Source organism: Mustela nivalis (genome assembly GCF_964662115.1).
Source record: "Mustela nivalis genome assembly, chromosome: X".
Classification (NCBI taxonomy): Eukaryota; Metazoa; Chordata; class Mammalia; order Carnivora; family Mustelidae; genus Mustela; species Mustela nivalis.
In genome coordinates, this window is record NC_139040.1 from 13,149,556 (window position 1) to 13,177,323 (window position 27,768).

A 27,768-nucleotide genomic window follows, 5' to 3' on the forward strand; every position below is an offset into this window, starting at 1 on the left:
TTTCCTAGGTACATTTTCTTAGTAGATCACCAAAAAATGTACTGGTTTCTCTGATATCCTATGCATTTTTAGGGTAATCAAGGAGAATTGTTCTCCCATAGAATTTAAGAGGGTGAATTTGTTCCACAGTTATTTCTTCCATGCATCTCATTGTATTTCATCATGTAAAAAGTGATGTGATTATGGGCTTTAGTCAGAATGTTATTTTGTTCACTTAAGATTCATTCTCGGGAAGGTTGAACACATTTGAATTTCATATGAAAGCTTTCTTTATGTGCTTCAGTAACTCTTTCCCTTTATGTAAGAGAAAATCTTCTTGTTGGAGAAATCTACAGATCTCCCCAGCAGCCATGGGACCTGGACCAGCACCAGGGGGCCCCACTGAAGGCTACTGCTTCCTGGGCCTCATTAATGAGAGCGCTCTGCATATTTCCCAGAGAGAACGTTGGTGTTGCAGTTATCCCCTTCTTCCAGAAATTTGACACTGAGTAAAATTTGCCTTCATCTCCCACTGGAAAGCCTCTGAGTTAAACAAAACAAAACAAAACAAAACAAAGCATGAATCTCATTCTTGTTAAGAGGAGTGGACAGAACACAGAGGAGTGGACCGAACACAGATTACGGAGACAGATGTTAGTGCTCCTTGGCTCTATGATGTTGGACAAAGTACATACTCTTTCTGAGTATCCTTTTCTACCTTTGTAAAAATGGAGGTAAGCATAATGCCTTCCGTGCAGGGTTATCATGAGAATTAGAGATGAGGTTTGTAATCATATGGCACTTAGTAGGCATTTAGCAAGCTCAAGTTATTATTATTTGGCAACAAGGTATAGTGTTAAAAGCAGGGATTCTGGAACCAGACTGGTCAAGTCCAAATCCTGCCTCTGATATGTACTAGTCACCACTTAGGCAGGTTGCTCAACCTCCCTAGCCCTCAATTTTATCATCCAAAACTGAGCGATAATTATAGCACCCACCTCATCAGTAGGATTGAATTAATTAATACATGCGAAGGGCCAGTGTTCAGTGCAGTGTACATATTTGCTATGATTCTCTTCCATTCCTGACAGCCCAGACCAGGGCGGGCTCAGAGGATGGGAAACCGTGGGAGGTGTCAACTACTATCAGTCACTTCTGTTGGTCTACAGCAGATATGGGAGGTTCTGGCTGATTTTGTCGAGATAGGTGTGCAGATAAAGCTGGCTTTAATAACATACAGCCACGAGATGAAGACGGGAAATTGCAACAGCCACTTATTGTGTGTGTACCGTATGTGTGTATTCATGCTGAGCTCTTTATAAAATGAACTCGTTTAGTTCTCACCATCACCCTAGGAGCTAGGTACCATAGTTATTTTCATCTTACAGTTGAGGAAGCTGCAGAACAGAGAGGTGCTTGGCTTTCTAAAGTCACACATGGGGACGCCTGGGTGGCTCAGTTGGTTGAGCGGCTACCTTCGCCTCAGGTCATGATCCTAGCATCCTGGGATCGAGTCCCACATTGGGCTCCTTGCTCAGCAAGAAGCCTGTTTCTGCCTCTGCCTGCCACTCTGTCTGCCTGTGCTCACTCTCTCTGACAAAAAAGAAAAAAAAGTGTTTAAAGTCACACATCTAACGTGCTATGGAATGAAGTTTCTGGTTGCAGAGCCCATGCTGCTAGCCATTCTGCCACTCGGCCCACTGTCTTCTGCATTAAGTGGAGGGCCTGCCCCTTTCTTCCCGACTTTTGCAATTCGACAGAACAACTGAATATGGTAGACAAAAATTCTGTGACTACGTGATAAATTCCTACAACTATTGTTTTCGGGTTAGTTGTGGATTAATGAAATTCACGGAGGTTTTGTATGCACAAGTCTCTTATTTTATAGATGAGGGAATAGAAGCCTGAAGTATAGACAGAGTTTTCCTAAAGTCCTAGGGTTGATTAGTAGGATAACTGAGACTTGAACCCAGGATTCTTGTTTCCATCATTCTGGGGTGTGTGTGTGTGTGTGTGTGTTTAAGTAAACTCTATCACCAACATGGAACTCAAAATCGTGACTCCAAGATCAAGAGTGGTGTGCTCCACCATCTGAGGCAGCCAGGCACCCCTCAAAGCTATGGTTTGAAAAGTGGAAATGAAAAAAAAAAAGAAAAGTGGAAATGACAGATTACCTTGGACACAACTAAATATCATTTCTAGTTACCACGTGGGAACTCATAACAAAAGTTACCTTACCGCAATGCCGAGTCCTTACTTCTGCAAATGCAAAGTCATGCTTTGTCCATTGCTAATAATATCAATATTTTTGCGGGGAGGAGAAAAGGAGCCTCAAGCTTCCTGGGCATGTCAAAGCAAGTATCAGTGGAAATGTGTGCCAAAATACCCTTAGTTAGGGAAGAAGCCATTATAGTATCAATATTCTCTGCCCTAAATGGCATCTCCTTTGCTGCAATCACAAACACCATCTGCAGCCACCTCCTCTAAAGAGGTGAAGACTTGAAATTCCTGGAGCTGGCAGATCTTCACGCTAAGAAATTTAACGGTACAGCTTAGGAAGAACAAGAGTGTGGTTTCTTTTTTTTTCTGCCCAGGTGATCCTTTATCCAAGCATTTATTTCATTTTTTATTAATATAAAATGTATTATTTATTTCAGGGGGACAGGTCTGTGAATCATCAGTTTTACACAATTCATAGCACTCACCATAGCACACACCCTCCCCAATGTCCATCACCCAGTTACCCTCTCCCTCCCCAGCAACTCTCAGTTTGTTTCCTGAGATTAAGAGTCTCTTGTGCTTTGTCTCCCTCCCTGGTTCCATCTTGTTTCATTTTTCCCCTCTCTTCCCTCCATAACCCCCCACTTTGCCTCTCAAATTCCTCATACCAGGGAGATCATATGATAATTGTCTTTCTCTGACTGACTTATTTTGTTCAGCATAATACCCTCTGGTTCCATCCACGTAATTGCAAATGGCAAGATTTCATTTCTTTTGATGGCTGCATAGTATTCCATTGTGTGTGTGTGTGTGTGTGTGTGTGTGTGTGTATACACCACATCTTCTTTATCCATTCATCTGTTGATGGACATCTAGGCTCTTTCCTTAGTTTGGCTATTGTGGACATTGCTGCTGTAAACATTGGGGTGCAGGTGCCCCTTAGGATCACCGCATTTGTATCCTAGGGTAAATATCCACTAATGCAATTGTTGGGTCGTAGGGTAGCTCTATTTTCAACATTTTGAGGAACAAAATGTCTAAGGAACAGTTTCTGATTCAGTAAGACCTCCAGGAGCTATCCCTGACCTGTGTTAACCTTCTCTGCTCCGGTAGTTGGATTCCAGGAGCTCTATCTCCTGGTGAATAATCATATCACGGGCTTTGCCAGTCATTATTTGTTGCTTTACTGGTAGCAGTGACAGAGGGTGTGTATGCTTCCCCCTCCAGACTCAGCAGTAATCTTTTCGCTGTCCTGTTGGTACATTTGGTAACATTTGTGGGTTGGTACACTGGTAACATTTGTGGGTTCAAAAGGGTCCCCTTAGCTCAGGAAATTATAAAATCAGAAAAAAATGCGTGAAAAGAGGTCTCATTTTTGACACATCTTTTCTAACCCAATCAAATTCTATTCCTTATTTCCCCATAGTTTGGGTTAAATAGAAACTCTTCTGACTCAGAGACCTCTGAGATGTTTTCTAAATCAAGGCGAGAAACAAACCAAACCTCAAGTTGCAAAACATATTGAACTATTACTCACAAGATAGATAAACCAAAGCCAGCCATGATGTGTAAGACAAATGAAACTCAAGCTGTTTTTTGATCAAATTTAAAATTGGGGGAATAATTTTAGATTTACAGAAAAGTTGCAAAGATAGTACAGAAAGTTCCCATATATGCTTCATCTGGTTGTGCCCAGCATCAACATCTTAAATCACAATGGTACACTTGTCAAAACTAAGAAACCAACACTGGCATATTATTGTCCAACCCCAGACTTAATTTGAATTTCACTAATTTTTCCACTAATGTTCTTATTCCCTCCCAGGGTCCCATCCAGGAGATCAGATCATGTGTAATTGTCACATCTTATTCTCCTCTGCTCTGGGACAGTCTCTTGGTGTTTTATTTTTTAGCTCAGACTGTTTTGACAGCAATTCCACATAACTCATGTGTCCCAAAGAGAAGACCATTAACTATTCTAGCAACTCATCTAGTTTATAAAATCTGATCTGAATTTGTAAGGACTGTGCTTAAAAGTTCCACCTTAACACATTATGACCAACCCCAGGCCCTGAAACCCTGTAAGTACTCTTGGCCAACTTTCGAGAATCTCTTCTGTAACATCTGATTAGGTCTTTACCAGAGCTTTCTGAGCCCCCATTCCCTATGCGGACACTTCCAATGACAGGGCCTTGATCACCTCCCAAAATAATGTATTCTATCCATTTTGGGACAATCCCCATTGCTAGATATGGCTTCGTCAGAGTGAGCCCTAATCCGTTTTTCTGCAACTTGTCTTCCTTGGCCCTGTTTCTGTCCCCTGGACAATTGAGATATTGGATAGAAAGTGAGCTCCATCTCCAAGTCCCACTCCAGTGGTGTGGAAGGAGTCAGACACATTTGGGTGGTCCAGCTTTGTTCAGATAGTGCTCCTTGATGTGTCTGAATCTGAGCATATGACTCAACCTCTCTTCTCCTGGCCTCGTAGGATTACTGTGAAAACAAAATGAAATGACACCTGTGAAAGCACCTAACGCACCGCCAGGCACAGAGAAGACTTCATAAATGATGGTTGGTTGGGATGTTCCAACTCCTGAAAACCTAGAATGAAATGTTCCATTTTTATTGTTTTATATTATAATATTCTTTGCTCTTCCTTGCAGCAGTGAATTCTAACTTCCCCTTCTCATTAGCTAATTTCCTAAAAGATTTAATTTTATTTGTCTGTTGACCTTTGTTTCCCCCTCAAGGTTTAATTAAGCTGTTACTGAACAGAACTGAAGTGTTAAATAACCTGAGAGGATCAGTTCCTAACATCTTGAATCCCATACATTGCCAACACGTGAGATTAGTCATGCAAGCAGATGGGAGGGATTACCAAGTGCCCCTGCTAATCAGCAGAATATGCAAATTAGGCCCAGCCCGTGGCATTGATTTAAATCTCCATGGCAACACCAGGGTTAGCTATATACATGTGAAGAAGTGATTTGAATGCTATAGAGCATGATAGAAATCACTGCACTGAACGTTGAGGGGAAAAAGACTGAGAAGTGTTCCCACTTTTTGATGGAATTCATGGAAGGAACTTTCTAGAAGTTTAGTACTGTCTTCAGTTTCCCTGAGCCTGCACTACTGGAATGTTAATTGGCAATGATGTAAACAACAGAAAGCAAAATATATAATCCATCTTTTTGACTGAACAACTATAAATTAGGAATATTTGCATGTCTGCATTTGGCAGGTTTATCTGGATTGGTAGCCCAGGTCCGCCACGCACTAGCTGTATGACCTTAGGCAAACTTTTAACCTCAGTAAACTTCATTGTCTTCATCTATAACTTGGAGATAATAATAGTTCCTACTTCATGAGATTGTGGTGAGAATTAAATAAGTAAACATATGTAAAATGTTTAAAACAATGCCTAGCCCAGAGTAAATGCTCAAACAGTGTTGGCTGCTGTGATTATCATGATTATTAATCCTGCTAGTTGGTTATGATTCTTGAATAGAGACTATGTTTCCATTTTATATCTTGTAAAGAAACTACAGGACAAGAAAGGTTATATTTTCCATTTTCTAATTTTGTTTGTGCTGGGGAAGAGACTCAGAAATGTCAGCTGGGGAGAGGCTTTATAGGTATTATCATTCTCAATTTCAGTAAAACACTGAGGAAAATGGTAACAGTGAGTCTGGGTGAGGCATAGGAGGCAAGCAAAGCCGCAGGATTATTTAAACTCTCATCAAAATCTGGGAGCAGGTGGATGTCTATAAAACACGATGTGATCAAAACTGAATGAGTTTATCTCCCGAAACCGAGTCACCTCTTGATCTAGTTGACTTTTTAATATTTATGTAGCTCTGCAGAACAAGCCCCAGCCCCTGCCCTATCATGGACCAATTTTCTTTGTGGTCTCAGCTTATTTCACCTTGTCTCTGTCTGTTGCTTGATTAGCTTTCTAGTCCAAGCAGGATAATTGCAGTGACTCAAGTTTGGCTTTAATTTTTAGTGTTTATAGTTGATGGGAGAATATTCTAATAGATACCAGGCTACTTGCTTTGTGATGTCAAAATTGTAGGTGCTTTTTTTTTTTAAATGCAAACAAAACTCCTGTGGATCACCACCCAGTGGTTCAAAAGCTTCTGGAGACAGCCTAATGGGACCTGGGGTTTGAAACCCTGCTGGCTGTCTCTAGCGTCTGACTCGTCTTTCTTCATGCTGATAACCTTTTCTTGGCTTCCCAATCTTATTTTCCTGTACATCTTTTTGTAGGCAACTGCAATCCCTCTTTGGAATGAGGTAGGGGATAAACTGATCAATAAATAAATTATTTTTGTGATGGAAGGCAAACCATGACCTCTCAGTCAGAAATGGTTTTCTTGTCTGTAAAACGTGTCTAGTTGAAACCCATTCTGGCTACCTCACAGGTTCCCATGCAGATCAAATAAGACAATGGTTGTTGTAGAAATACTCTGTCAAACCCTAAATTATTGTAGACTTCTAAAGAATTATTTTATTGGCCCAAATAGGGGCCACTCTCATTACTAACCTGTTTAACATTCCCTTTCACAAGGATCCAGTAGCTCCCTGTTCCTAGTTCAATGACTGAATGACATAGTTCTATTTATAATTAAAACACGGCCACCCTCCACCATGAGTTGCGCAAGAACCTACTTTTTCAAAATAGACCTGTCCTTCATTTCATTGCTCTAGGTGCCTACTCTCTGCATTCTAAATGGAGAAGGAAGAGTTAGGGAATTCATTTAGCCATGGAACTATTGTTTTTTGAGTCCCTACTCTGTCTAGATGTGGGGATCCAGAGATGAAGTCCCAGTCCCTGTCTCAGGGAGTTCTCTGTTTGGTGGGCGTGACAGACAAGTCGACAGAAATAAATAGCATAAATGCCATAATAACTATATGCATAGGATCCTACAGAGCAGAGAAGAGGAGACTCTCTTTACATGGGGATTGTTAGGGAAGGTTTCCCAGAGGAGATGATGCCAGAGATAAATCCTGGAGGGTTTGCCGAGGAGGAGGGAGTGGAGTTTTCAAAGATACAGCATTTGGAGTGGCTAGCGGGCTGGAGGGGGTTGTTTTGGGGAAGGTAAGTACTTTGCTATGTCTGAAATACAGTGTGTCTGAGGCAGGAAGTAAGGGTAACAGGGAAGTCTGGGGACAGATTGTGGAGGGCTTCTACGTGGAGAGCCACTGAGACTTGTTAACAACATGATCAGATTTGTCTGTTAGAATTGTAGCAGTGAGCAAAGTAGTCTGATCACAGGCCACAGAGGAGGCTGTGGTGAAATTCAGGCAGGTAATGAAATAGGCATAGGTACAAATTTTAACAATAGGAATTTAGAAACAATATTAAGAAAGTAGAACATGCACTACTCACTTATTCCTTAGATGTGAGGTTGTGGAAGGAAGACTTCAGGATAATGTTCAAATCTCTATCTTGAGTGAGATGGTGAATGAATCCAGAAAGAATCATGATAGAAGAAAAAAACTTAGTAGCCTTGTGAAATAAGAGAAGAAGAATCAATTTGGGGAGAAGAGTTGAACTTTGGATTTGTTGAGTCTGAGGTCTTGAGTGCCATCTGGGTAAAAGTATCCATATATAGACTTCAGAGGAGTTGTGTGTGAGCCAATAAAAGAGTAGGGGAGGAAAAAGTTTCCTATGCCCACTTAGAGTCCCTGCCTGGATCTGAAAATTAGACTAACAAAAGACAAACTACCAAGAGAAAAACAAAAAAAAATTCATACAAGTTTCATATGACATAGGAGTCTTTAAAAAGAAATGAAGACCTGAACAATTAGACCTGAGTATTTTTATACTAGGTTTGATGAAGACTGGGCAGTCAGGTAGAATTACGATATGCCAAAGAGTATGAGGTAAATGTAGTAAACCAGGGGCAACTTAGCAAGCCCTGTCGGCATTCTTCCTGGTGTCGCTTGTCTTTGGAAATATGATGCTTGTTTCCTGCAGGTGCAAAGAGGTCACTTTTCACATGAGGGGTTTATGGCCTGTATCAGGGGAGAAGGGAGGAAGGAAGATCACAGCGACCTTTCTTTCTGCTTCCGCTGTTTTCTCAAACTCCTTTAACTTTAAATATTCAATATGCCAAAGTGCCATATTTGGGGGTAGCATGGTCTGAACCCCATCACGAGCACTGGAGATTTTTAGAGTTGTTACAGTAGAAAAAGTAGTGATTTCCTGCACTATTCATGAGGCTAGGTCATTATCATATTTCAAGAGTCCACAAATGTCATCCTCTTCTAGAGACCTTCCTTGTTCACTGCTAAATGCCTGTTACTCAGCCTGGCACAGAACAAATGCTCAAAGAACATTTGTTGAAGGGATGAATGAAGAATAAATACTTAAAAAGAGAAGAATAGGGAAGAAAATTAGAGGACATAGGCCAGAATCCTAAGGAACTCAAATTGTCAGTAAGAGGAAAAGAAAACCAAGAAGGCACAAAGACAGGCAGGAGGAATATCAGGAGAATGTAGTCTGGGAGAAGTCTATGGAAAAGTGTCCAAAACATAATAGCCTATAGTATGCAATACGGCTGAAAGGTTGTGGGAGGTAATGACTGAGAAGCCGTCATCAGTTGGGACAACAAGGCTTTTGATCATCTTAGTAAAAGCAATTTTAGTGTCATGGTAGAAGTAGGTCGAATAGGGACTTCTGGTCAATGCATTGAATTAAGGTATGGCAGGAACCCCTAACCTTCCATAAAGACATAGAAATAGTGGATAACTGACTGCCTCTCTGCCTACTTGTGATCTCTGTCTGTCAAATAAATAAATAAAATATTTTTTAAAAAAAAGAAATAGTGAATAAAATACTATCTTAAGTCTGACAATACACACACACACACAAATAAAAAAACAAAAAAGGGAAATTTCCTGGTCATAGAGACAAGGCGGCAGTTTAAAGCTGAAGCAAAGTGTCACAGTTGGAACTGAATGGCCATCAAGAGTATCAGAAATGGATGTACGCCCTGGGGCTTAAGGTGAAGTCACAGCCCTGACACTGAGCCCTTAGCTTCCTCTATAAAGCAACGAGCCAGGACATCCTGTACAGTTGGTGATACATTAGGACTCAAGGCCTAGGGTCACAGAATATAAGCAGAGTGTTCATTCTGGGCCTAGAGGACAAGAAATTGGAATCCCACATCTTAATTTGTATTAAAAAGCTGGGGAATTAAAAACTGACCTTCATCCAGTGGCATCCATAGCGTGCTGGCAGAGAAAGAACACGGAGCGGTAGAAGTAGATAACTCTGCTATCCAGAGCTCACGAAGGACTTCTACAGAAAACAGCTCTCACGCTAACGGCGAGTCCACAGTCAAGTGGACAGAGCAAGAAGAGAAATCAACCACTGCAGGGAGGGTCAGCAGCAACAATAAGCAGAGTAATCCAGGTTCCAGAAAAGTTGTATAATAAGGCAGTATAAAAGAGACTTTAGCTTAAGTACCTTCAAAACGTTCAGTAAAATAAAGGAAGGTCTAGAATCCATAAGGTATGAACAACACGTCATGAAAAGAATAGCAGACATATTAGAAAAGATTTTAAAAAACATTGTAAGAATTAAGTATGTATATATATGCACATGTGTGCATGTATGTATATAATTTCTAACATGTCATATATTATCATGTAACCAGTAATATATTAATGTATTGTATCCCACTGATTGATTTGTGGATGTTGAATGAACCTTGCAGCCCAGGAATAAATGCCACTTGGTCATGGTGAATAATACTTTTAATGTACTGTTGGATCCTATTGGCTAGTATCTTGGTGAGAATTTTTGCATCTGTGTTCATCAAGGATATTGGTCTGTAATTCTCCTTTTAGATAGGGTCTTTGGTTTCAGGATCAAGGTAATGTTGGCCTTATAAAAGGAGTTTGGAAGTTTTCCTTCCATTTCTATTTTTTGGAACAGTTTCAGGAGAATAGGTATTAATTCTTCTTTAAATGCTTGGTAGAATTCCCCTGGGAAGCCGTCTGGCCCTGGGCTCCTGTTTTTTGGGAGGTTTTTTGATGACTTCTTCAATATAACTAGTAATATTGTATACGTGTGTGTCTGTCAATGAAATCAAACAAAATCAAACAATAGACTAAGCTCAGAGTGGGGATAAGTGAAGCACCCAGATTCTACACAGAGAGATGAAGAGAAGGAACTGGGGAAGGGAAGTTTCAGAAGAAGAATAGAGAGAGCTTTAAGGACAGGTAGTAGATGAAGAGTTGGCAGTAAACTTCTAGAATGGAAGAAAAATAATTGAACAATGGAAGGTGCACAACTGAAGAGGCATACGATAAGTAGGAATATTTTTAATGTTTTAAGTATATTTAAATACCAAGCAAATACTAGCTGTCCATCTCAAAAGGGATATTGAAATCTATGTAGAGGAATTACTAGGAATATATATATATACATACACACACATACATATAATAAAATCAGAGTGAGTGGCAAAAAATGGGGTTGTTGGTAAAGACTTTCAAGAATCTTGGGTGTGAAGAGAAGGAAAAATTGAACCGGAGCTAAATGAGCGTGTCTGACTAGTTAATTTCCGCCGTGTGACACTCACATGCACACACATTCACAGAACCAGTGCTACAAAACGGCAGGGAACTTTTATTTTTATTTATTTTTTATTATGTTATGTTAGTTACCATGCAGTACATCATTTGTTTTTGATGTGTTCCATGATTCATTGTTTGTGTATAACACCCAGTGCTCCGTGCAATCCCCGCCCTCCTTACTACCCACCACTGGGCCAACCCATCCCCTCTGAAACCCTCGGCGTGTTTCTCGGAGTCCATATTTTATTTATTTTATTTATTTATTTATTTTTATTTTCAGCTTAACAGTATCATTATTTTTTCACCACACCTAGTGCTCTGTGCAATCCGTGCCCTCGCTAATACCCACCACCTGACTCCCCCAACCTCCCACCCCCCACTGCTTCAAACCCCTCAGATTGTTTTTCAGAGTCCATAGTCTTTCATGGTTTACCTCCCCCTCCAATTTCCCCCAACTCCCTTCTCCTCTCCATCTCCCCATGTCCTCCGTGTTATTCCTTATGCTCCACAAATAAGTGAAACCATATGATACTTGACTCTCTCTGCTTGACTTATTTCACTCAGCATAATCTCTTCGGAGTCCATATTTTAAACTGAGGTGTTCTCCAAAGCTCTTGCTTCCTCAAAGCTACTCCTGCAGCCTTTTCTGCCATTTAAAATGTCACCCTTAGAGGCACCCTTTTGTTAGTATAATTGTGCCTCCATAAAATCCCCATCAGAATGAACCCATTGGGGGTAAAGGGGAGGGGTCATGCAGAGATACTGGAACTTATCCCAGCTCTGATGAGAGTATCTGATCAACTGTCGGTCATCTTGGAAAGCAGTGACCCGGGGATGGGACATAGGAAAGGATAATTTTAATGAAGAAGAATTAGGACAGCCTGGATCCTAGGGTTTTATGTGGAAGAGCAGATTCCTGTGGGGCCCCACAAGGACGGTGGGCATCTGGGCTGAGGCGCTGGCTTTACAGCATTGCCAGAGGCCTGCCCGGAGTATGTGTACACACACACACACACACACATATGCGCACAGTGTGTTGGTTTGGTTATTTTTTTTTAAATGTAGGTGATATAAATATTATATTAGTTTCAGGTAAATAACATAGTGATTCAACAGTTATTTACATTATAAAATGCTCACCACGATAAGGGTAATTAGCATCAGTCACCACATAAAGTTATTACAGTATAATTGACTAGATTTCCTATGCTGTACTTTTCATCCCTGTTATCTATTTATTTTATAATTGCAAGTTTGTATCTCTTTTTTTTAAAGATTTTATTTATTTATTTGACAGATAGAGACCACAAGTAGGCAGGCAGGCAGAGAGAGAGGAGGAAGCAGGCTCCCTACTGAGCAGATAGCCCAATGTGGGGCTTGATCCCAGGACCCCGAGTCCATGACCTGAGCTGAAGGCAGAGGCTTTAACCCACTGAGCCATCCAGGCACCCCAGCAAGTTTGTATCTCTTAATTCCCTTTTCCTTTTACATCCATTCCCCTAATGCCCTCCCCTCTGGCAACTACCAATTTGTTCTCTGTATTTATGAGTCTGTTTCTGTTGGTTGGTTGGTTGGTTGGTTGGTTGGTTGGTTTTAGATTTCACTTATGAGTGAAATCATTTGGTACTTGTCTTCTCTGACTCATTGCACTCAGGAAAATAACCATCTGGGTCCATCCACGTTGTCTCAAATGGTGCTATTTCATTCTTTTTACAGCTTAGTAATAATCCAGTGTGTGTGTATGTGTGTGTGTGTGAGTGTGTGTGGCATCTTCTTCACCCATTCATCCATTGATGAATACTTGGGTTGCTTCCATGTCTTGGCCATTGAATGTGGTGCTACAATGAACATAGTGGCACATATATCTTTTGAAATTAGTGTTCCTGTTTTCATTGGTAAATACCCAGAAGAGGAATTACTTTTTTGTATGGTATTTCTGTTAAAAAATTTTTTTGGTAACTTCCGTACTGTTTTCTCCTGTGCCAGCTTACATTCCCACCAATAGTGCACAAGTTTTCCATTCTCTCCACATCCTTGCCAACGCTTGTTATTTCTTATCTTTTTGATACTAACCATTGTGACAGGAGTGAGGTAATGATATCTCACTGTGGTTTGGATTTGCATTTCCCTGATGATGAGTGATGCTGAGCATCTTTTCACGTATCTGTTGGCCATCTGGATGTCTTCTTTGGAAAAATGTCTATTCAGGTCTTCTGCCCACCTTTTAATTGGATTATTTGTTTTGGTTTGGTTCTTCTTACAGTGAAATAAGGCACTGTTGTTTCCCTAAACAATTCTTTAAAGTATATATTTTTTCAGACCAAAGGATACTAAGATTGAGACAGAGCAAGCAGGTGTGGGTTTTTTAGTGGCCAGAGAGGAATGTAGTAAGTAGGAATATTCTTCAAATATGTTTTTAGTATATTCAAATTCCAACCAAATCCTAGTTGTCCTTCTCCAATCAGAACTACTAGGATTTTCTGGCTTGGACAGTCATTTTTCTATCATCTTTAATTCATTTGTTAGGTTCAAATTTTATCACCACCATAATGAAATTATTTAATAACTGCCCACATGCAAATATCTGGTCCCTAAGTTCACCCCAGTCATTGCAGGAGATAGCTTGCCTCACTGTGGCATACATGCCAATTGAATTTTCATTTTGTTTGGCCTCTTTCCAAGGGGATTACTTCTACTAAACCCTCTGCCCATGGCGGTTGTAAATCAGTAAACTACTGTACACTTTAACATCACCAGTCACAATACGTACTGAACACAATCAGTGGGAAAGGGAAGACAATTGGTTTACAAGCATGAAATAAACAACTCGTGAATGTCCATCAGAATATCCACATAGCACATCTTATCTCTCCCAATCCCCAAAATGCTTCAGGGCCACACCAGTAATCAATATTTCCCAGAAAGGTAGTTTCCTGGAGAACGGTTGAGATAAGAGATCCACTTGTTGCTGAGTGATATAAAGTGGAGGGGTGTAAAAATGCAAGGTTTTGTAAGTTCTCAGCTGAGGAAAAGTCATATGGCCTGCTAAGAATTTAGCATCAAGAGTAATTTTTAGCTAGGTTGGAAGTTTGGCTTTACCCAATTTTGTTCCCCAACTTTCTAGCTCTTTCTCATCCTCCAAAATTCATCTTCGGTGAGACGATTTGGTGGTGGCGGCGGCGGCGGTGGTGGTGGTTCTTTCTGAAGCGGTTCCCAGTTCCTGTGCCCCCTCCCCACAGAGTTAGCTGTGCCTTTTTTTTTTTTTTTTTTTAGTGCCCCTCCCATGTTGGACATTTGGCGCCATCTTATACTGCTCAATCCCACTTGTGGTTTAGTTATTTTATTTCCTTCTCTTTATCCTCCACTTGCAGCCAGGGGCGGTGATGGAGGGGACCAGGAGAGCAGTTTCAGGGACATGGGATATGAAGTCAGAATGCATGGATTTGAGTCCCCTTAGCTCTATGTCTTACTACTTGCATGAACTCATTTACCTCTCTTTTGCCTCAGCTTCTTCCTCTGTAAAATGGGGATACGTTGTAAGTATTAAGTGAGTAAAGCAGGATAAAGTACTTATTGCCGGCGATAGAGGTAGCGCTCAATAAATAAATTCTAGCTCATATGTACCTTTGCATCCTTTAGGTTTTAACTCAGTGCACAGCAGAGAATTCTCAGTAAATTTTGAATGAACGAGTGAACAGCGTAGCCTCAGCAAAACTCATTTACTTCTCTTGCCTCACGTCTCTTTGCTAAAATGAGATTGTTAATTGAGCATCAAGGTCCCTGTTATGAAATCAGGTTCTCAAATTGCTCGAGGTCCTCGGTGGTGGCAGGAGAAGTTATTCAACAATTTCAATCTGTTGATTATACTTACAGCTGCTTGTCAGAAGGGACAAGCCAGAGCAAATCAGTCCGAATGGATACCAGAGAAATCCTCGCGCTCAAAACCATAGTCCTGGGCTTCAGACCATGTAACTGAATACACTGTGTGCAATATTTTTCACTCTTTGGCTGAACTCAGGCTTCCCATAGCTGAAAGCAGATGGCACGAAATATCTTATGGTGTGGAGAGCCAGTTTTCCGGGTATGAAAAGAACCAAGCAAACTGGAGTGCTTAAACTTCCTGCTTCTGCTAAGGCGTGATGAAGATAAAGTACCAAGTGTCCTTGGGGTCTCGTCACACTCCAAAACCCCAGATTATATGACTCTGTCTGGGTCCTGGTGTTAAAGGGCTCCCTGGGCTGAGAAACCCAGAAGGATATAAAGCAGTGATTTATAGTCATTTAATTTTAGTAAGAAAGGGGGCAATGTTTTCTTAAAATGTCACTCTAAGAAGTTATTGTTCAAAGCGCACAGACTAGGCTGTGTACAGATCTTATCTGTTGTTTGCTTCAAAATTCACTTTTGCTTTTCAAAAAAGGAAAACACATAACTGAGTTGAAAGTCATGCTAGATTCCATCTTCTCCCAGTGCCCAAGCCAAGAGATAGCCATATCCAGGCATCACTGATCAGGAAGCCAAATTCCAGACTCAGTGCCAAGGAAGAAAAAGCCATATGTAAAGGGCTCGACTTGTACACATAGACTGTATCGACGGAGGATCTTTAGTTGAAATCCTGGCACTGCCACCGATGGACACTGCAGGAGATCATTAACAGATATATCTCTTCGTTTCTCTGGACTTCGCTTTCCTCATCTGTAAAATGGCAATGCCTACCTTATAGGTTGCTAGAAGTATGAAAGAAAATAGCATAACAGCACTGAAGTTCCTTGTCCAATTATAACCACAGCATTTATTGACTGTTTTCTCCATTTGAAACCCCAGTTTTGCCCCCCCCCCAAAAAAAAGAAGAAGAGGAAAAGAAAAAAGAAAGCAGAGCGTGGAGTTTGAGATCACCTAGGACTTCTGCAGAGTTCTCAGATGAATTGTGGCCCTGTCCTGCATCCCGTCCTTCTAATCTAGAGGATACCTTTCCTTCCAAATTCAGCTGGTTCCCAGCCCATATCCTGGTCAGTGTCTGAAAAGAAGTATGTTAGGCCTGCTCATCCTGAGAAAGCCCTGAAATAGTTTCCCATTACCTCTCTGCTTCTTTAAAAAGTGGCAAATTTTGGTAGGAAATTGGTGGGAACACTGCCACTGGCAAATGGGAAATCAGTTCAGAGTTCCTTATGCTGGTTGCGGATCCCGCACCCGTATGCTACGTAATGCTGAACATTAGATCATTTGCAAACACTGCATTCCCTTCTTCAGATCTTGACTTTTGGTCACCTTCCTCCAGAAATCCTATTTCCTGAAATAGCTTAGATCCAGAAAAATTACCAATTGCCAGCTTTTGCCTCAAATCCTCACATCATTCCCCACCCCCCACCAGCTTTTCATTTAGATTATTTGGTTCGCTGGGCAAGAAATGAACCCAGTGTTACAGATATTTTGCCTCTGAGTCTTGCACATTTCTAGTCTGCCATAAATGTTTCATCATAGAGACACTTCATTTATGTCTGTTAGCCACCAGTCAGTTCGCAAAATAGCAATCGTTCCTTCAAAATCTTTGTATATTATTGAAGAAAAATGAATAGAATTCAGAGAAGCTGGGGCTTTTGTTGGCTCTGGATGCTCTGTTAGCACTGAGGCAACTCGTTTGGTTAAGAATAAATTTACTATTATCTGCAAAGTATTTCCTACCCCTTGGATGACAAACTTTACGAAATGATTGTGACTGCCTTGACTCACACGATCCAAGTTCACTCAGTATGATCTTCCAAAGACAAAGGTACTATCTCATGCCCTTAAGTTCAGCACCTTGAACTTTCTCAATAATGGTTGTTGGTGCCCCCTTTCCAGAGACCACTTCTTGGTTGTAGCCCATGGGTGTATTAATCGTCGTGCAGTCTGAATAATAGAATGAGAGCCGACACGGGAAACAACTCACATACCCACTGAGACAGAGAACGTTTCTGTTGTACTGATAAAACTTCCATAGGAGAATCAGCACTCAATAATGTTTTTCAAAGTTTGTATCTATTTATTTATTTGAGAGAGAGAGGGAGAGAGAGAGAATGTACACTCGAGCTGGCGAGCTGGCGTGGGGAAACGGAGGGGGGGGGGGAGAGAGAAGCAGACTTCACACTGAGCGCGGAGCCCTATTTCAGCCTCAACCCTGGGACCTTGGGTTCCCAGGTTGGATCACAACCTGAGTGGAAACCAAGAGCCAGACGTTCAAGCGACTGAGCCACCCAGGGGTCTCTCAATTATGGTTTTTAACAGCCCTTACTGAAAAAGATGTTTTACTTGTACAAAACTTAAATCCCCACATACTGAAGCTTAAGCTCATTTCCTTGTGTTCTCTTTTTATGATCAAGGGAGAAACCTCCACCCCAGCAAGCCTATACTTCTCTCCAGGTTTTCTTGATTAAATGACCAAGCAGGTAATCAGAGGCCTTGAACTCTTGATGCTGCAGCTGCTACGGCTAATTAAACGGCAAACAGCTGAATTCATAGATATGATTAATACCATCAGGGTGCTCTTTGGTTTTAATGTTCATAAATTATGACTGAACAATAAAATTTTTATATGGGTTATAGGATTTTTCCTAAGGATCAGAATTAATCAGTGTGTCCCCCATTGATTTTATTTGTTTATTTGCTTTTATTTTTTTAATATTTTATTTGAGAGACAGAATGAGCAAGAGAGAGAGAGAGAGCGTGCATGTGAGTAGAGGCAGAGGGAGAAGCAGACTCCCCTCTGAGCAGGGAGTCCAAGAGGGGACTCGATCCCAGGACCCTAGGATCATGACCAGGGCTGAAGGCAGACGCTCAAACGGCTGAGCCACCCAGGTGCCCTGTTTATTTGCTTTTAGGTATAAAGCAGAGGTAGCTTCAGGAAACTCTGTAACTGAAGTATTTAGAGAATGATCCCAGACAGAGGACACAGTGGGGACCAAGCCACCATCTGGGTGCAGTGCAAATCAGGAGAGCCGATCCATTTCTAGAAAATTGGTTCTGGAGACCTTTATTTCTGAAGCATAATTCCCCCAAATGATCTGACTAGGAGAGACTCTTTGCCAGCTGATTAATGTGTCAGGTACAGTAGTCACTCTTTCTGTCCCTGGAATTCCAGTGGGACATTGAGAGGATTTCTTTAAATTGTGTTTTTCTTCCTGCTTGGAGTTAAGTGGCGAGAACCTTGGCTAATGGATTTTCTCTAATCTCCTCATTTGTATTTCTGTCCGCTCGTTTCTCTGGGCTTTTGTACATAATTAGGTGGACACGAAGGGTTGGCACTTGCTGCCCAGTCTCTTAAATGCCGCCTCTGCTGCCCTACCCGGTGGATGGTGAGATCCCCGTGTTGCTTGGCCTTAGTGCACTAGAACCTGTCTCCCTTTGCTCCGTTTGAGCTCGTCATCTGTCCTTGCCCTGGTAACTGGTCCCTGAGGGGTCCCGAGGGACCCCTGAAGTGAAGACGGAGAGCTAACTGACAAGTGGCTCCAATTATGTTTATCTTCACGAACGATGGGTGTTTGAAATCTCTCATTTGCAGAGTTTCAGAAAGACAGCCAACTCCTTCCTGCTCAGAAGGTACTAAGGCTGCTCCTGATTAGGCTGTCTGAGTTCTCTCATTTTACTCATCACAGTCACATCTGTTTGGGTTTCTGTCTCTCTCCTGGAGATGCCTCTTGAGAGCAGATCCCCCCAGCTTCTTCACAGAGGCTTGCCAAAAGAGATTGGCAGAGAACGACCAGCATTCTAGAATCTGATAACTCAAATAACTCCCCCTGAAAAGAACGCTAAAACCTGGTCCTCCAGTGAACCCGTGAGGAACGGAGCCAAAGAGACTTGTGGTAGTTCTCTCCGGAGTCCAATTTAGGGTTTATGTTCTGGTGTCCTGAGAGGGGTATGGGGGAGGGGTGGGGAGGATGAGGAGGGGAAGAATAAGAGGGAGCAGGGACAGGGGCGCATACCAAGAAATTGTAGGCTTCAGAGGCAGAAAAACTTTTTAGGAAGATCTCATCCAGAGATTTTCAAACGTTTCGGTTTTAGCAGTGGAATCGTTCTTGCTGTTTTTCTAAATGAGAAATCATAAAAGGGTGCCTGGGTGGTTCTGTGCGTTGGGCATCCGACTCTTGGTTTTGGCTCAGGTCGCGATCTCAGGGTCCTGAGATGAAGCCCCAAGTCCTTGGGTTCCATCCGCGCCTAGTGGGGAGTCTGCTTGAGATTCTCTTCCTCTCCCTCTGCCCCACATCCGGCCTGTGCACTCCTTCTCTGTCTCTCAAATAAATGAATAGGTCTTAAAAAAAAAAAAAGAAAAATCATACAGTGAGCCCAGGTATATAAAATAGATGAAAGCAGAGGTGCTGTTGTTGAACCACAGGTGAAGGAACTTATATCCCCTCCACCCACTCTCGGGGCTCTGCAGAATACGATTTGAAAGCCATTAAGATTGTCTGAAGGATGACCTTCAGGATGGGAAAACTGTAGCCCCAGCAGAAGAAATGACATACCCAAGGTCACATAGCCGATTGGCAGCAGAGACAGGATTAAAAACGCATGCCTCCTGTCACCCAGGCTAGAACTCTGTGTGAGTGGGGCCGCTGAAAACAGCTAAGGGTGCTTTCCTCCTGAACATGATTAAGGAGAGAGCTTGGTGGGCAGTGCAGGGGGGAGAGGAGGTCCAGGAGGAACAAAGGGGAGTGGACCCACCATCGCAGAGCAAATGGGAGCCCTGGGATTAAGCAGGGTACAGTGTGAACTGGTAGGAAGAAAGCAAGACAGAAGAAAAAGACACTGTGGAAATAAGTGTGGAAAGAAAGTTCTTCACTCTCCCCCTCAGATGCCATCCTACTGGTGGAGTGGCAGTAAGACAGAAAGGAAAGGCCAAAATACCCTTCTCTAGCGTGGCCTGTGGTTCTTTCTTTCATTCTGCCTTCCTAAGGTGAATGGGGTTTGGGCACAGTTCTCCTCGGAGAATTTGAGACTTACATTCATTCTTCTCTGAGTTGAGAAGCACCTGTGAAATACATATGGGAGTTAGGAAAGGATGAGAAATCTCCACTAACTAATGGCTAAGCCGATTGGATAGTATGATTGCATAGTATGGACCCAAAGTCAAATGGCTTTCTTTCGCCTTCCCCCGGGATGAATCCCCGTCCAGCCACAGGCCTCTGTGAGTTCTCTTAAGCTAGGAGACAGGAAAATTCTTGCGGTCTATGGGCAGACAGGTCCCAGAGCGTTAGAGGCCCAGGGGCTCAGTGGAAGGTAACAGCAAGCTGAGAGGGAGTAGAAACCTCTTAAGGTCCATTCCACACCCCAAATATTTGGGCCTGGTCACATCGTCTTCTGAGGCCTCTTTTGATGAGATTATTTCCCTTCATGGTAACTGGAATATGAATCCCATTCACTCCGAGCCAGGAAACATCCTGCTCCTCTTAAGAAGCAATGTAAATCAGTCACTCATCAATTATTTTCAACAAGCTGTTTATTGAACATAATCTATATGACAGGAGCTGTGCCAGCAGATGGGGAATGTAGTGCTGACCGAGGCCCAGTTCAGATTCTCAAGGCGTTCGAAGTCCAACGGGAGCCAACCAGGGTTTTTCCCTTATGAATCAATGTCTCAAGTGGCTGCTCGAATTGGCTTGAGGTGCTGAAACTCTCTTGCACCCCGTCCTCCGTGAGCTTTTGGGAAAGCCAAAAACACGGAGGAGTCGACTAACCTGCAGAAAATTGCAGACGGTTAGAATGACGACTCTCCTGCAACCCTCCACCTCCGTCCCTGCAACCTTCACCCCAGCCTGTCTTTGCAGAGCAGCATCAGAGCTTCCGATAGGGCCACAGACATTTCAAGACTGGGGACAAGTGGGAGGGGGAGGTGACAGCAGTTTCCTCTCTGGAGCAGGGAAATCTCCAGAAGGGTCGGGTGATACAGCTTTGAGGGGCTAAGAAGACTGAACGAGTCTCCTAGTTGGGAGCTCAGGCAAGAAAAGAAGGACGGGGGTCTGGGCATTTGGTTCTGTTTGCGTCTGTATCAATTTGGAAAAGATCTGGGAAGTGGGGGAGGGAGAGGTCCAGTAAGGAGTGTACTGGCAGCCCCCGGACAAAGCAGCCCTACTCTTGGCAGCTTCCTTTCTGGCGTTAGAAATCAAGTAAAAGAGTAGCGCCCCTTTGAAGATGGGGTTGTGGATGGATCATTCTTTTTGTTGCATTTTTGACCTCGAAACTCCTCTTTCTTCTCCAGGTTAAAATATAGAACAGGGAAAGGACAGAACCTGTGAATAGAGAGAGGCGAACAAAAAGCCAGACTTGATTCCTGAATTGGAGGGAGAGAGGCTGCTCTGGAGGAGCAGGGAATAAAGAGAGAAAGAAGTTAGGAGATCGGATATCGGGCCGGGGCTTCAATAACGAGGTTCGGCGCCGCGTTTCCCCAACACCGCTTTCTGTACACCACCCAAGCTCTCAAAGCAATGATTTGGGGCGGGGGGGAAAAGCGGGGTTCGGACCGCACATCTTGGCCTGTAATGGAAAGTCAGTGAAAACCGCTGGGTGGCAGCGTGGTGTGCGGGCGCAGCTCTGCAGTGCCCGCCGCCGCCGCCGCCGCCGCCGCGAGGGCTGAACCCGTCTGCGAGCCCTGGCCTCTCTCCCGGAGGGCTGCAAGTGTCGCCGCGCGAAATGCCTCGGCGGGTGTGTGTGTGTTTGGGGGAGGGGGCTGTTGTGAGTCGTAGACCCGGGCGGGGGCGCGGGGGTCTGGCGAGCTTCCCAGGGGCGCCAGCCCGGGGCAGTGTGGCCCGCTAAGAGTCCAACGCTAACGAAACAGCCGCCCCCTCCCCTACCGCCCCCCACCTCCAGGCAAGCCCCGGCTCTCCCGGCCCCACGACCTCCTCCCGGGGCCCCCTGCATCCCGGCCTAGCCCGCGGCTCCGCTCTGGAAGAGGAGGGCAGGGAGCCGCGGGCGGTGGGGCAGCGCCGGAGCCCCTACAGGTGTTCGGCGGCGCGGCCGGCCGGGGCCTCGGGGGGCGGGGCGGCGGGGAGCCCGCGGGCTGGGCTCCGGGAGGGAGGGGCCGCCGGGGGAGGGGGGCCTCGGGGAGGCCGCGGCGCGCTTCCGGAGGGTGCCTGCGGCGACCGGATTGCTATGCAGAGCCTGTGCCGCGCCCAGAGCAGCCGCCGCCGCCGCCGCCGCCACCACCGCCGCCGCCGCCGCCGAGATGCGAGGCCGTTACCTGTTTGATCCCCGTCGGCCAGCCGGCGCGGGCCAACTTTTCCCGATCGTCAGGCCCCGAAGTTGCAAGGACTAGTCGGAGGCTCGGAGGGGCCAGGGCGAGGGCGCGCTCCCCCGCGCGCTGCCTCCCCCCCCCCCTCCCGCCGCCCGCGCTCGCGGCCTCTCTCCCGCCCGCGCCGCTCCCTCCGCCCGCCTCCCCGCTCCGGCCCCCTCCGCGCGGCACAGGGCGGGGGGTGCCGCCAAACTCCGACCCGAGCCACTTGGACTCGCACAGTGTCCTCGGGGCGCAGGGGCCGAGCGCACGCAGCCGCGCCGCGCTGCCTCCGCCGTCAGTCTCGCCGCGATCCCGGCCCGGGGCTGTGGCGTCGGCTCGGACCCAGGCCGCCCGCCCGCCCGCGCGGGAGCCGGACCCCCGCCGCAGGAGCCCGGACGGCATGCTGAGCCCCCTCCTCGGCTGACGGGCCGAGCGCCGAGAAGCCCGGGCGAGCGCCGGCCGGGGAGACGAGGGCGGCCGCGGCGCGAGACCGAGCGGACGCGCCGCGGAGGAGCGGGAGGCGGAGGCGAAGGCGAAGCCGGAGAGGGGCCGCCAAAGAAGTGGTGGTGGTGGGCGTCGTGGCCATGGCGGCGGCTATCGCCAGCTCGCTGATCCGTCAGAAGAGACAAGCCCGCGAGCGCGAGAAATCCAACGCCTGCAAGTGTGTCAGCAGCCCCAGCAAAGGCAAGACCAGCTGCGACAAAAACAAGTTAAACGTCTTTTCCCGGGTCAAACTCTTCGGCTCCAAGAAGAGGCGCAGAAGGAGACCAGGTTGGAAGGGGCGCTTGGCCGTCTTGGGCTGGGGTGGGTTAGGGATCCCCCCCCCATACTTTACGAGTGTGGAGGGGGCTGGAGGGCGTGTATGTAAGCGTAGGTGAGTTTGTCGGGGGCCCATCTGGTGCGGATGCGGCCACCTAGCCCGTGTGCGTGCGTGGGAAGCGATGGCTTTCTCGCCGTGGTCGTAGCGGTAACTGGCTTGCTGCATTGCAACTGCCGTGGGACAGGCGCAGAGCCCGGGGCCAGAGCCGGCGGGGGGGGGGGGCGCCCTCAGCTTCAGACGTGCCCCGTGTGTGCACGTCCGGGGGCTCTGGCACGCGTGACCCAGACGTGGCCGCCGTGTGTGTGTCCGTGTGTGTGGCGTGGAAACTGCAGGCGCCGAGCTGGGCAGACACCGCCGCCCGCCCCAGGGAACCCGGGGAAGCCCTCCTTTGCCTTTACCCCTGCAGCTCTGCCTCTTCCCCTGATCCAGCTTCCACCGCCCCCCGCCCCGCCCCCCACACCAAACGCCGTGGGCTTCGGCTCTCTAGGCATTCTGTTTCTTCGATCACTTCTGAGCTTATCGGGACAGACTTGACTTGTGGTGCACCCTTGAAATATTTGCTGGAGAGGGGGGAGTGGATTCCTAGAACCTTGTGGCCAAGAGCTCAGTGATCTGGTTAGACTCGTGAAAGTGCTTACTTGCTACTAAAATGCTGGATTGAAGAGAGAACTCACAGCCAGCTTGTAGGTCCTTTGGAACCTATTCCGCGAGAGGAGTAGCGCGGTATCCCGGTGCCAGGGGAAATTTCACACAGCTCTAGGTGTTAGGTTGCGTCAAGGTAGAGCTTCAAGGCGAACATACAGCTTATTTGGCCGTTCTTCCCCAAATGCATCCTTTACGCTGTTTTCTTACTTTTAACGAGCTAAACAATACTGAATTTCAGACGTACTCATCAATTTGTTCTCTCTGTATGTGTTCCACACACCATGGACTGGAAAGGCAGACATCCATTTTCTGTTTGCACGAAGTTTGCAAGGCATTCGCTGTGAATCGGGCTTGTTTTTAAGAGGCTGAAGCAGTTGCAAAGCATGATTATGTGGCCTGAATGACCACATACATATGATTTCGGTGCAGGTATCTGCATGCAGTTAAACGCAAGTTTTTGATAACATGGCTCTTATTGGTAAATTAGGTACTTTATTAAATCTGTGGTGATTCATAATTGAAAATCATTGTAACTGAGAACCCATGCTTAGATACTCATATTGCTGTATAAACTAATTTCCTTTTCCTCCCCACCAACAAACACCCTGCTCTTTTTGCCTCCCTTTTCCCTAAGGATAATTAACACGATAGGGTATGGTAACGGATTTTTTCCCCTCCTCTCCCCTTTTCTTAGTATCACAGCTCCAATTTCCAAATGTAAGTCCTTTTTGATGGGCTTTCAGATTATTGATGCATTTCCAAGGCTCTCAGAATGGAGCGGACTGATTCTTTGAAGAGCGATAATGCTGAGAGAAGTCTTTGTGTGTTTTTGGTCCCTGGTTGTCAAACCACTGGAAATTGTCTTTGTATTTCTCCCTCTCCTTCCTCATGAGAAGTGGCACATCGTTAAAAGGCAGAACATGCCATTTGCCGACCTGTTCCGAACGCTCAGTGAGCTAGAGTCCCACTCTGTAAGCCAGGGGACATGCTCTCAGAAACTAGCTGCCCTCAGAAGCTTTAGGGCTTTACCAAGGTGATGAGGTAGAAATCAAAGCTTTCTTCAGCTTGGAGATTAACTCCGAAACTTGGAAGTTTGTTTGCCTGTTTCCTTTCAGAGGACTCTTTAAAGTTGTGGTGTGACCTTTTCCACTAAAGTTTGTAAATGAAATCAGAATTTTGACTTCTGAGTCTTTTCAACTACATAAGCACAACTTTCCGACTGATCCAAATCCTCCTTCTTTTTGCAGAGCCTCAGCTTAAGGGCATAGTTACCAAACTCTACAGCCGCCAAGGTTACCACTTGCAGCTGCAGGCAGATGGAACCATCGATGGCACAAAAGACGAGGACAGCACTTACAGTAAGTGACCCTGAGCTAAATAGGGTCTCCCAGCCAGTGCCCTGTTGACATTGCATGTTTTCTTTGGGATTAATTACTATTTTGAAATTAACAACCCTTGTGAATTTCTCACCTGAAGGCAAAAATACAGTCACACTTCCACACTGTTGGTGCAGGTTCACCTAAGGGAAGTTGAATGTGAAAATATGTAAAATAGTGAACTATAGCAAATAATGCTGACACCATCTGAAGAACCATCCAAATGTCATCTCCATGGTAATCTGGATAGATTTATGGCTGTCCTTTGGATTTTATTACTTTTTTCCCACAGAAAATTTACTCACCCACACACTGATCCTGAAATAGCACGTTATCTCTACTCTTAAGAACCGGTCTCATCCCAAGAGGGAGGAATGGTTTTGTGTCATGATAATTCATCATTACAAGCTTTCACTTCTGCCCCCACCCCCCTCACCCCCCACCCCTCCACACACACTGATAACTCTGAGACTAATTGGGATTTTAACAATTAAGATACATCCACAGGTGGGTGAAGGGATTTCTCTTAGTGCTTTATTTATTTATTTATTTATTTTTAAACCATGGTTTGAGTAAAGACCAAGTTGGGACCATCACAGTGAACCTAATAAAGGAAACACATCAAAAATAAAGTAAATTTTATTTCTAATTAGTGAAATAATGTGATTGTAAGATGTTACATAACCTTTTTATCACTATGCTTTTATTTATTGGAAGTCATCAAAACAAACTCACAAACAGTGAAGCCCTCTTTTCCCTAATGATTGGTGTTTTCTTGCCATTGGAAGATTTCTGCAGACCCATTAACTGTTCCATGAGGCCGAAACACCTGGTTCTCACAATTCATTCTCTGTTTTCCCTAATTTATATTGCACTTCCTTCAGACTTTGGTAATTTCCTAGAAACATCCCCTCGATCCGCTAAGAAGACAGCAAGGAAAGCCAGTGAGAAGGCTAACGAGTCCTCTGCAGCATTTTGAGAGATGGTCAGCTGCAGACAGCAAACCATAGACAGGGGTCCCAATGTGAGATGTCAAAAGAGTTTCTCACCTTTTAATAATGCTTCCTGGGCTGATGGCCAAGCTATGACCCCAAGAGGAAGTCACCTTTAATTACCCTTGAAGAAAGCCCTGGTGGTACCAGGAATAAGAAACATCCATACTGAATGGTTCTTCACTGTTTTTGCAAAATGCTGTGTTACTCTTGCGATGTTCAAGTTCTACAGTGAGTATCTTAGATGTTTTGTGCATACTCTTCTGTTTGAAAAACTTAGTCAAGTGTGAATAGAGTGTTTTACTATCATCGTGTAACAGACATTAGTACATAATGATCAGCTAGAAAACATTCCGATAAATTTTAGGTACAGATCAGTATCCAGGGAAGGAATTGAGGGGAGGGGGGTTGTGAGCCGGTCTGTTTTCATAAGTGCTTCCGCACAGTGGGTCCACTGGGCATTACTGAAAGGTAGTTTACGATTATTTGCCCACGAGCTCCCCCCCAACCCAGTCAAGTTTTCCCCCCATCTATTTGTAGCATCTTCCCTACATTAAAATCAGAAAAAAAAAATTATTTTGGTTCTAGCGTTCATATGCGTTTCTTGAAAAGGAAAAACTTTACAATCAGTGCATTGGTTGTGTTTTGTGAACAGCAATGGGCCAAATGTATCAAGATCACACGCTAGGCAGTCCTTTTAGGATAAACACACACTTACACACATATACACACACACGGGCACACACACATATATGTATGTAAATCAAGACTCTGTTCCCTACAGTGGAGCTTTAAATCGTGTAGTAGGTTTTACTCTTCAATTCCTGTGTATTCATAGCTTCTGCCTTTGGTTGTCTTATACCTCTCACTGATAGGAATGGCATTTCTGTGTACTAAAGATACTCCAAGACCTTGAACGAGTGTTAGCCTGATTATCAGAATCAGTGTTTAGGCAGAATGAAATAATAAGGGGGAAAGCCACGGTGGTAAGGATTATCAGAACATGAAGCATTCAAGTGAAAAGGACCTCAAAAGAAATAGCAGGTCTATGGGGCTTGACCCTTCCCCAGACCAAATGCGACCAGAGGCCAGGGGACTAGCTAATCTTCCCCAGTGAGGATATTGTAGGGCATAAGTCATCAGGAAACAGTCTTGTTTCATGATTAAAATGATTATTCACATGATCATCATTACGATGGAAGTCTAGCCATGTAAATTTATTCTTTTTTTCCTCAAAAGCCCGGCAATTTCCTTGACATTAATTAATTATTTTAAATGAATAGAACAAGAATACAAGTTGTTTTTTCTTCAAAGGTAACTCATTTATATAGTGTTTCCTTAACACGTATTCCTGATACTGTGTTTATTTTTTTGTTTTGTTTTTAATACTTTTTAGTACCTTCTGACATTTTTTTCTCATTTAGTTCAAAATGATTTGATGATATTTTCATTCTGTGGTGATAAGCATAATCACGATGAAACGTATTCGTTCACATTTACCCAATTAGATTTATTCCTAAAAACGTATGTTTGATATTGTGCGTTTAAACTGACCTTTGATAAATTTATTACAAGGGTAGATGTCAGTTCAATAAAATCTCATCATGAGCAAACCAGCCATTGTAAATTATGTATTTCCCCCTAAAAAGGAAAAGTTGATAGACATTTCGTGGCCGCAGTTTTATTATTATCTGCCTTGGGTGCCTTGAGGGCTATTTTAAAAGAATCTCAGGCAGTGTTACTAGTTCAGTGTGTCAGGTCTCCCTAGTCTGCAGTAAGATACACTTCTATTAATTGCTCCCTTTGAAAAATTGACCTTAGCCCAGCTAACGAAGAAGGATGTGTGTATCCAGTGTGTATCCAGTAAACCTTAAGTGTCAACTTATGCATGTCTCTGAGAAAATG

General features: G+C 44.3%; 2 protein-coding genes across 6 annotated transcripts in view; one reads left to right on the forward strand and one right to left on the reverse strand.

Annotated features, from left to right (window-relative positions):
• Nucleotides 1-27,768, forward strand: part of FGF13 (fibroblast growth factor 13) — a 475,115-nt gene that overhangs the window by 386,685 nt on the left and 60,662 nt on the right. For 4 of the 5 annotated variants that reach the window (XM_082717579.1, XM_082717581.1, XM_082717580.1 and 1 more), the window contains one exon: nucleotides 24,743-24,853. In XM_082717579.1, the coding sequence (XP_082573705.1) occupies nucleotides 24,743-24,853 (111 nt within the window). Of the gene's footprint in view, nucleotides 1-22,488; nucleotides 22,802-24,742; nucleotides 24,854-27,768 lie in introns of those variants that run through there. The other variant, XM_082717583.1, reaches the window with a different exon arrangement.
• On the reverse strand, nucleotides 20,303-22,618 carry LOC309856417 (uncharacterized protein). Its single transcript, XM_082717585.1, has 2 exons — nucleotides 21,998-22,618; nucleotides 20,303-20,498 (listed from the first exon to the last, which is right to left on the reverse strand). The coding sequence occupies exons 1-2, from the start codon at nucleotides 22,430-22,432 to the stop codon at nucleotides 20,391-20,393; spliced, it is 543 nt and encodes a 180-aa protein (XP_082573711.1). The 5' UTR covers nucleotides 22,433-22,618; the 3' UTR covers nucleotides 20,303-20,390.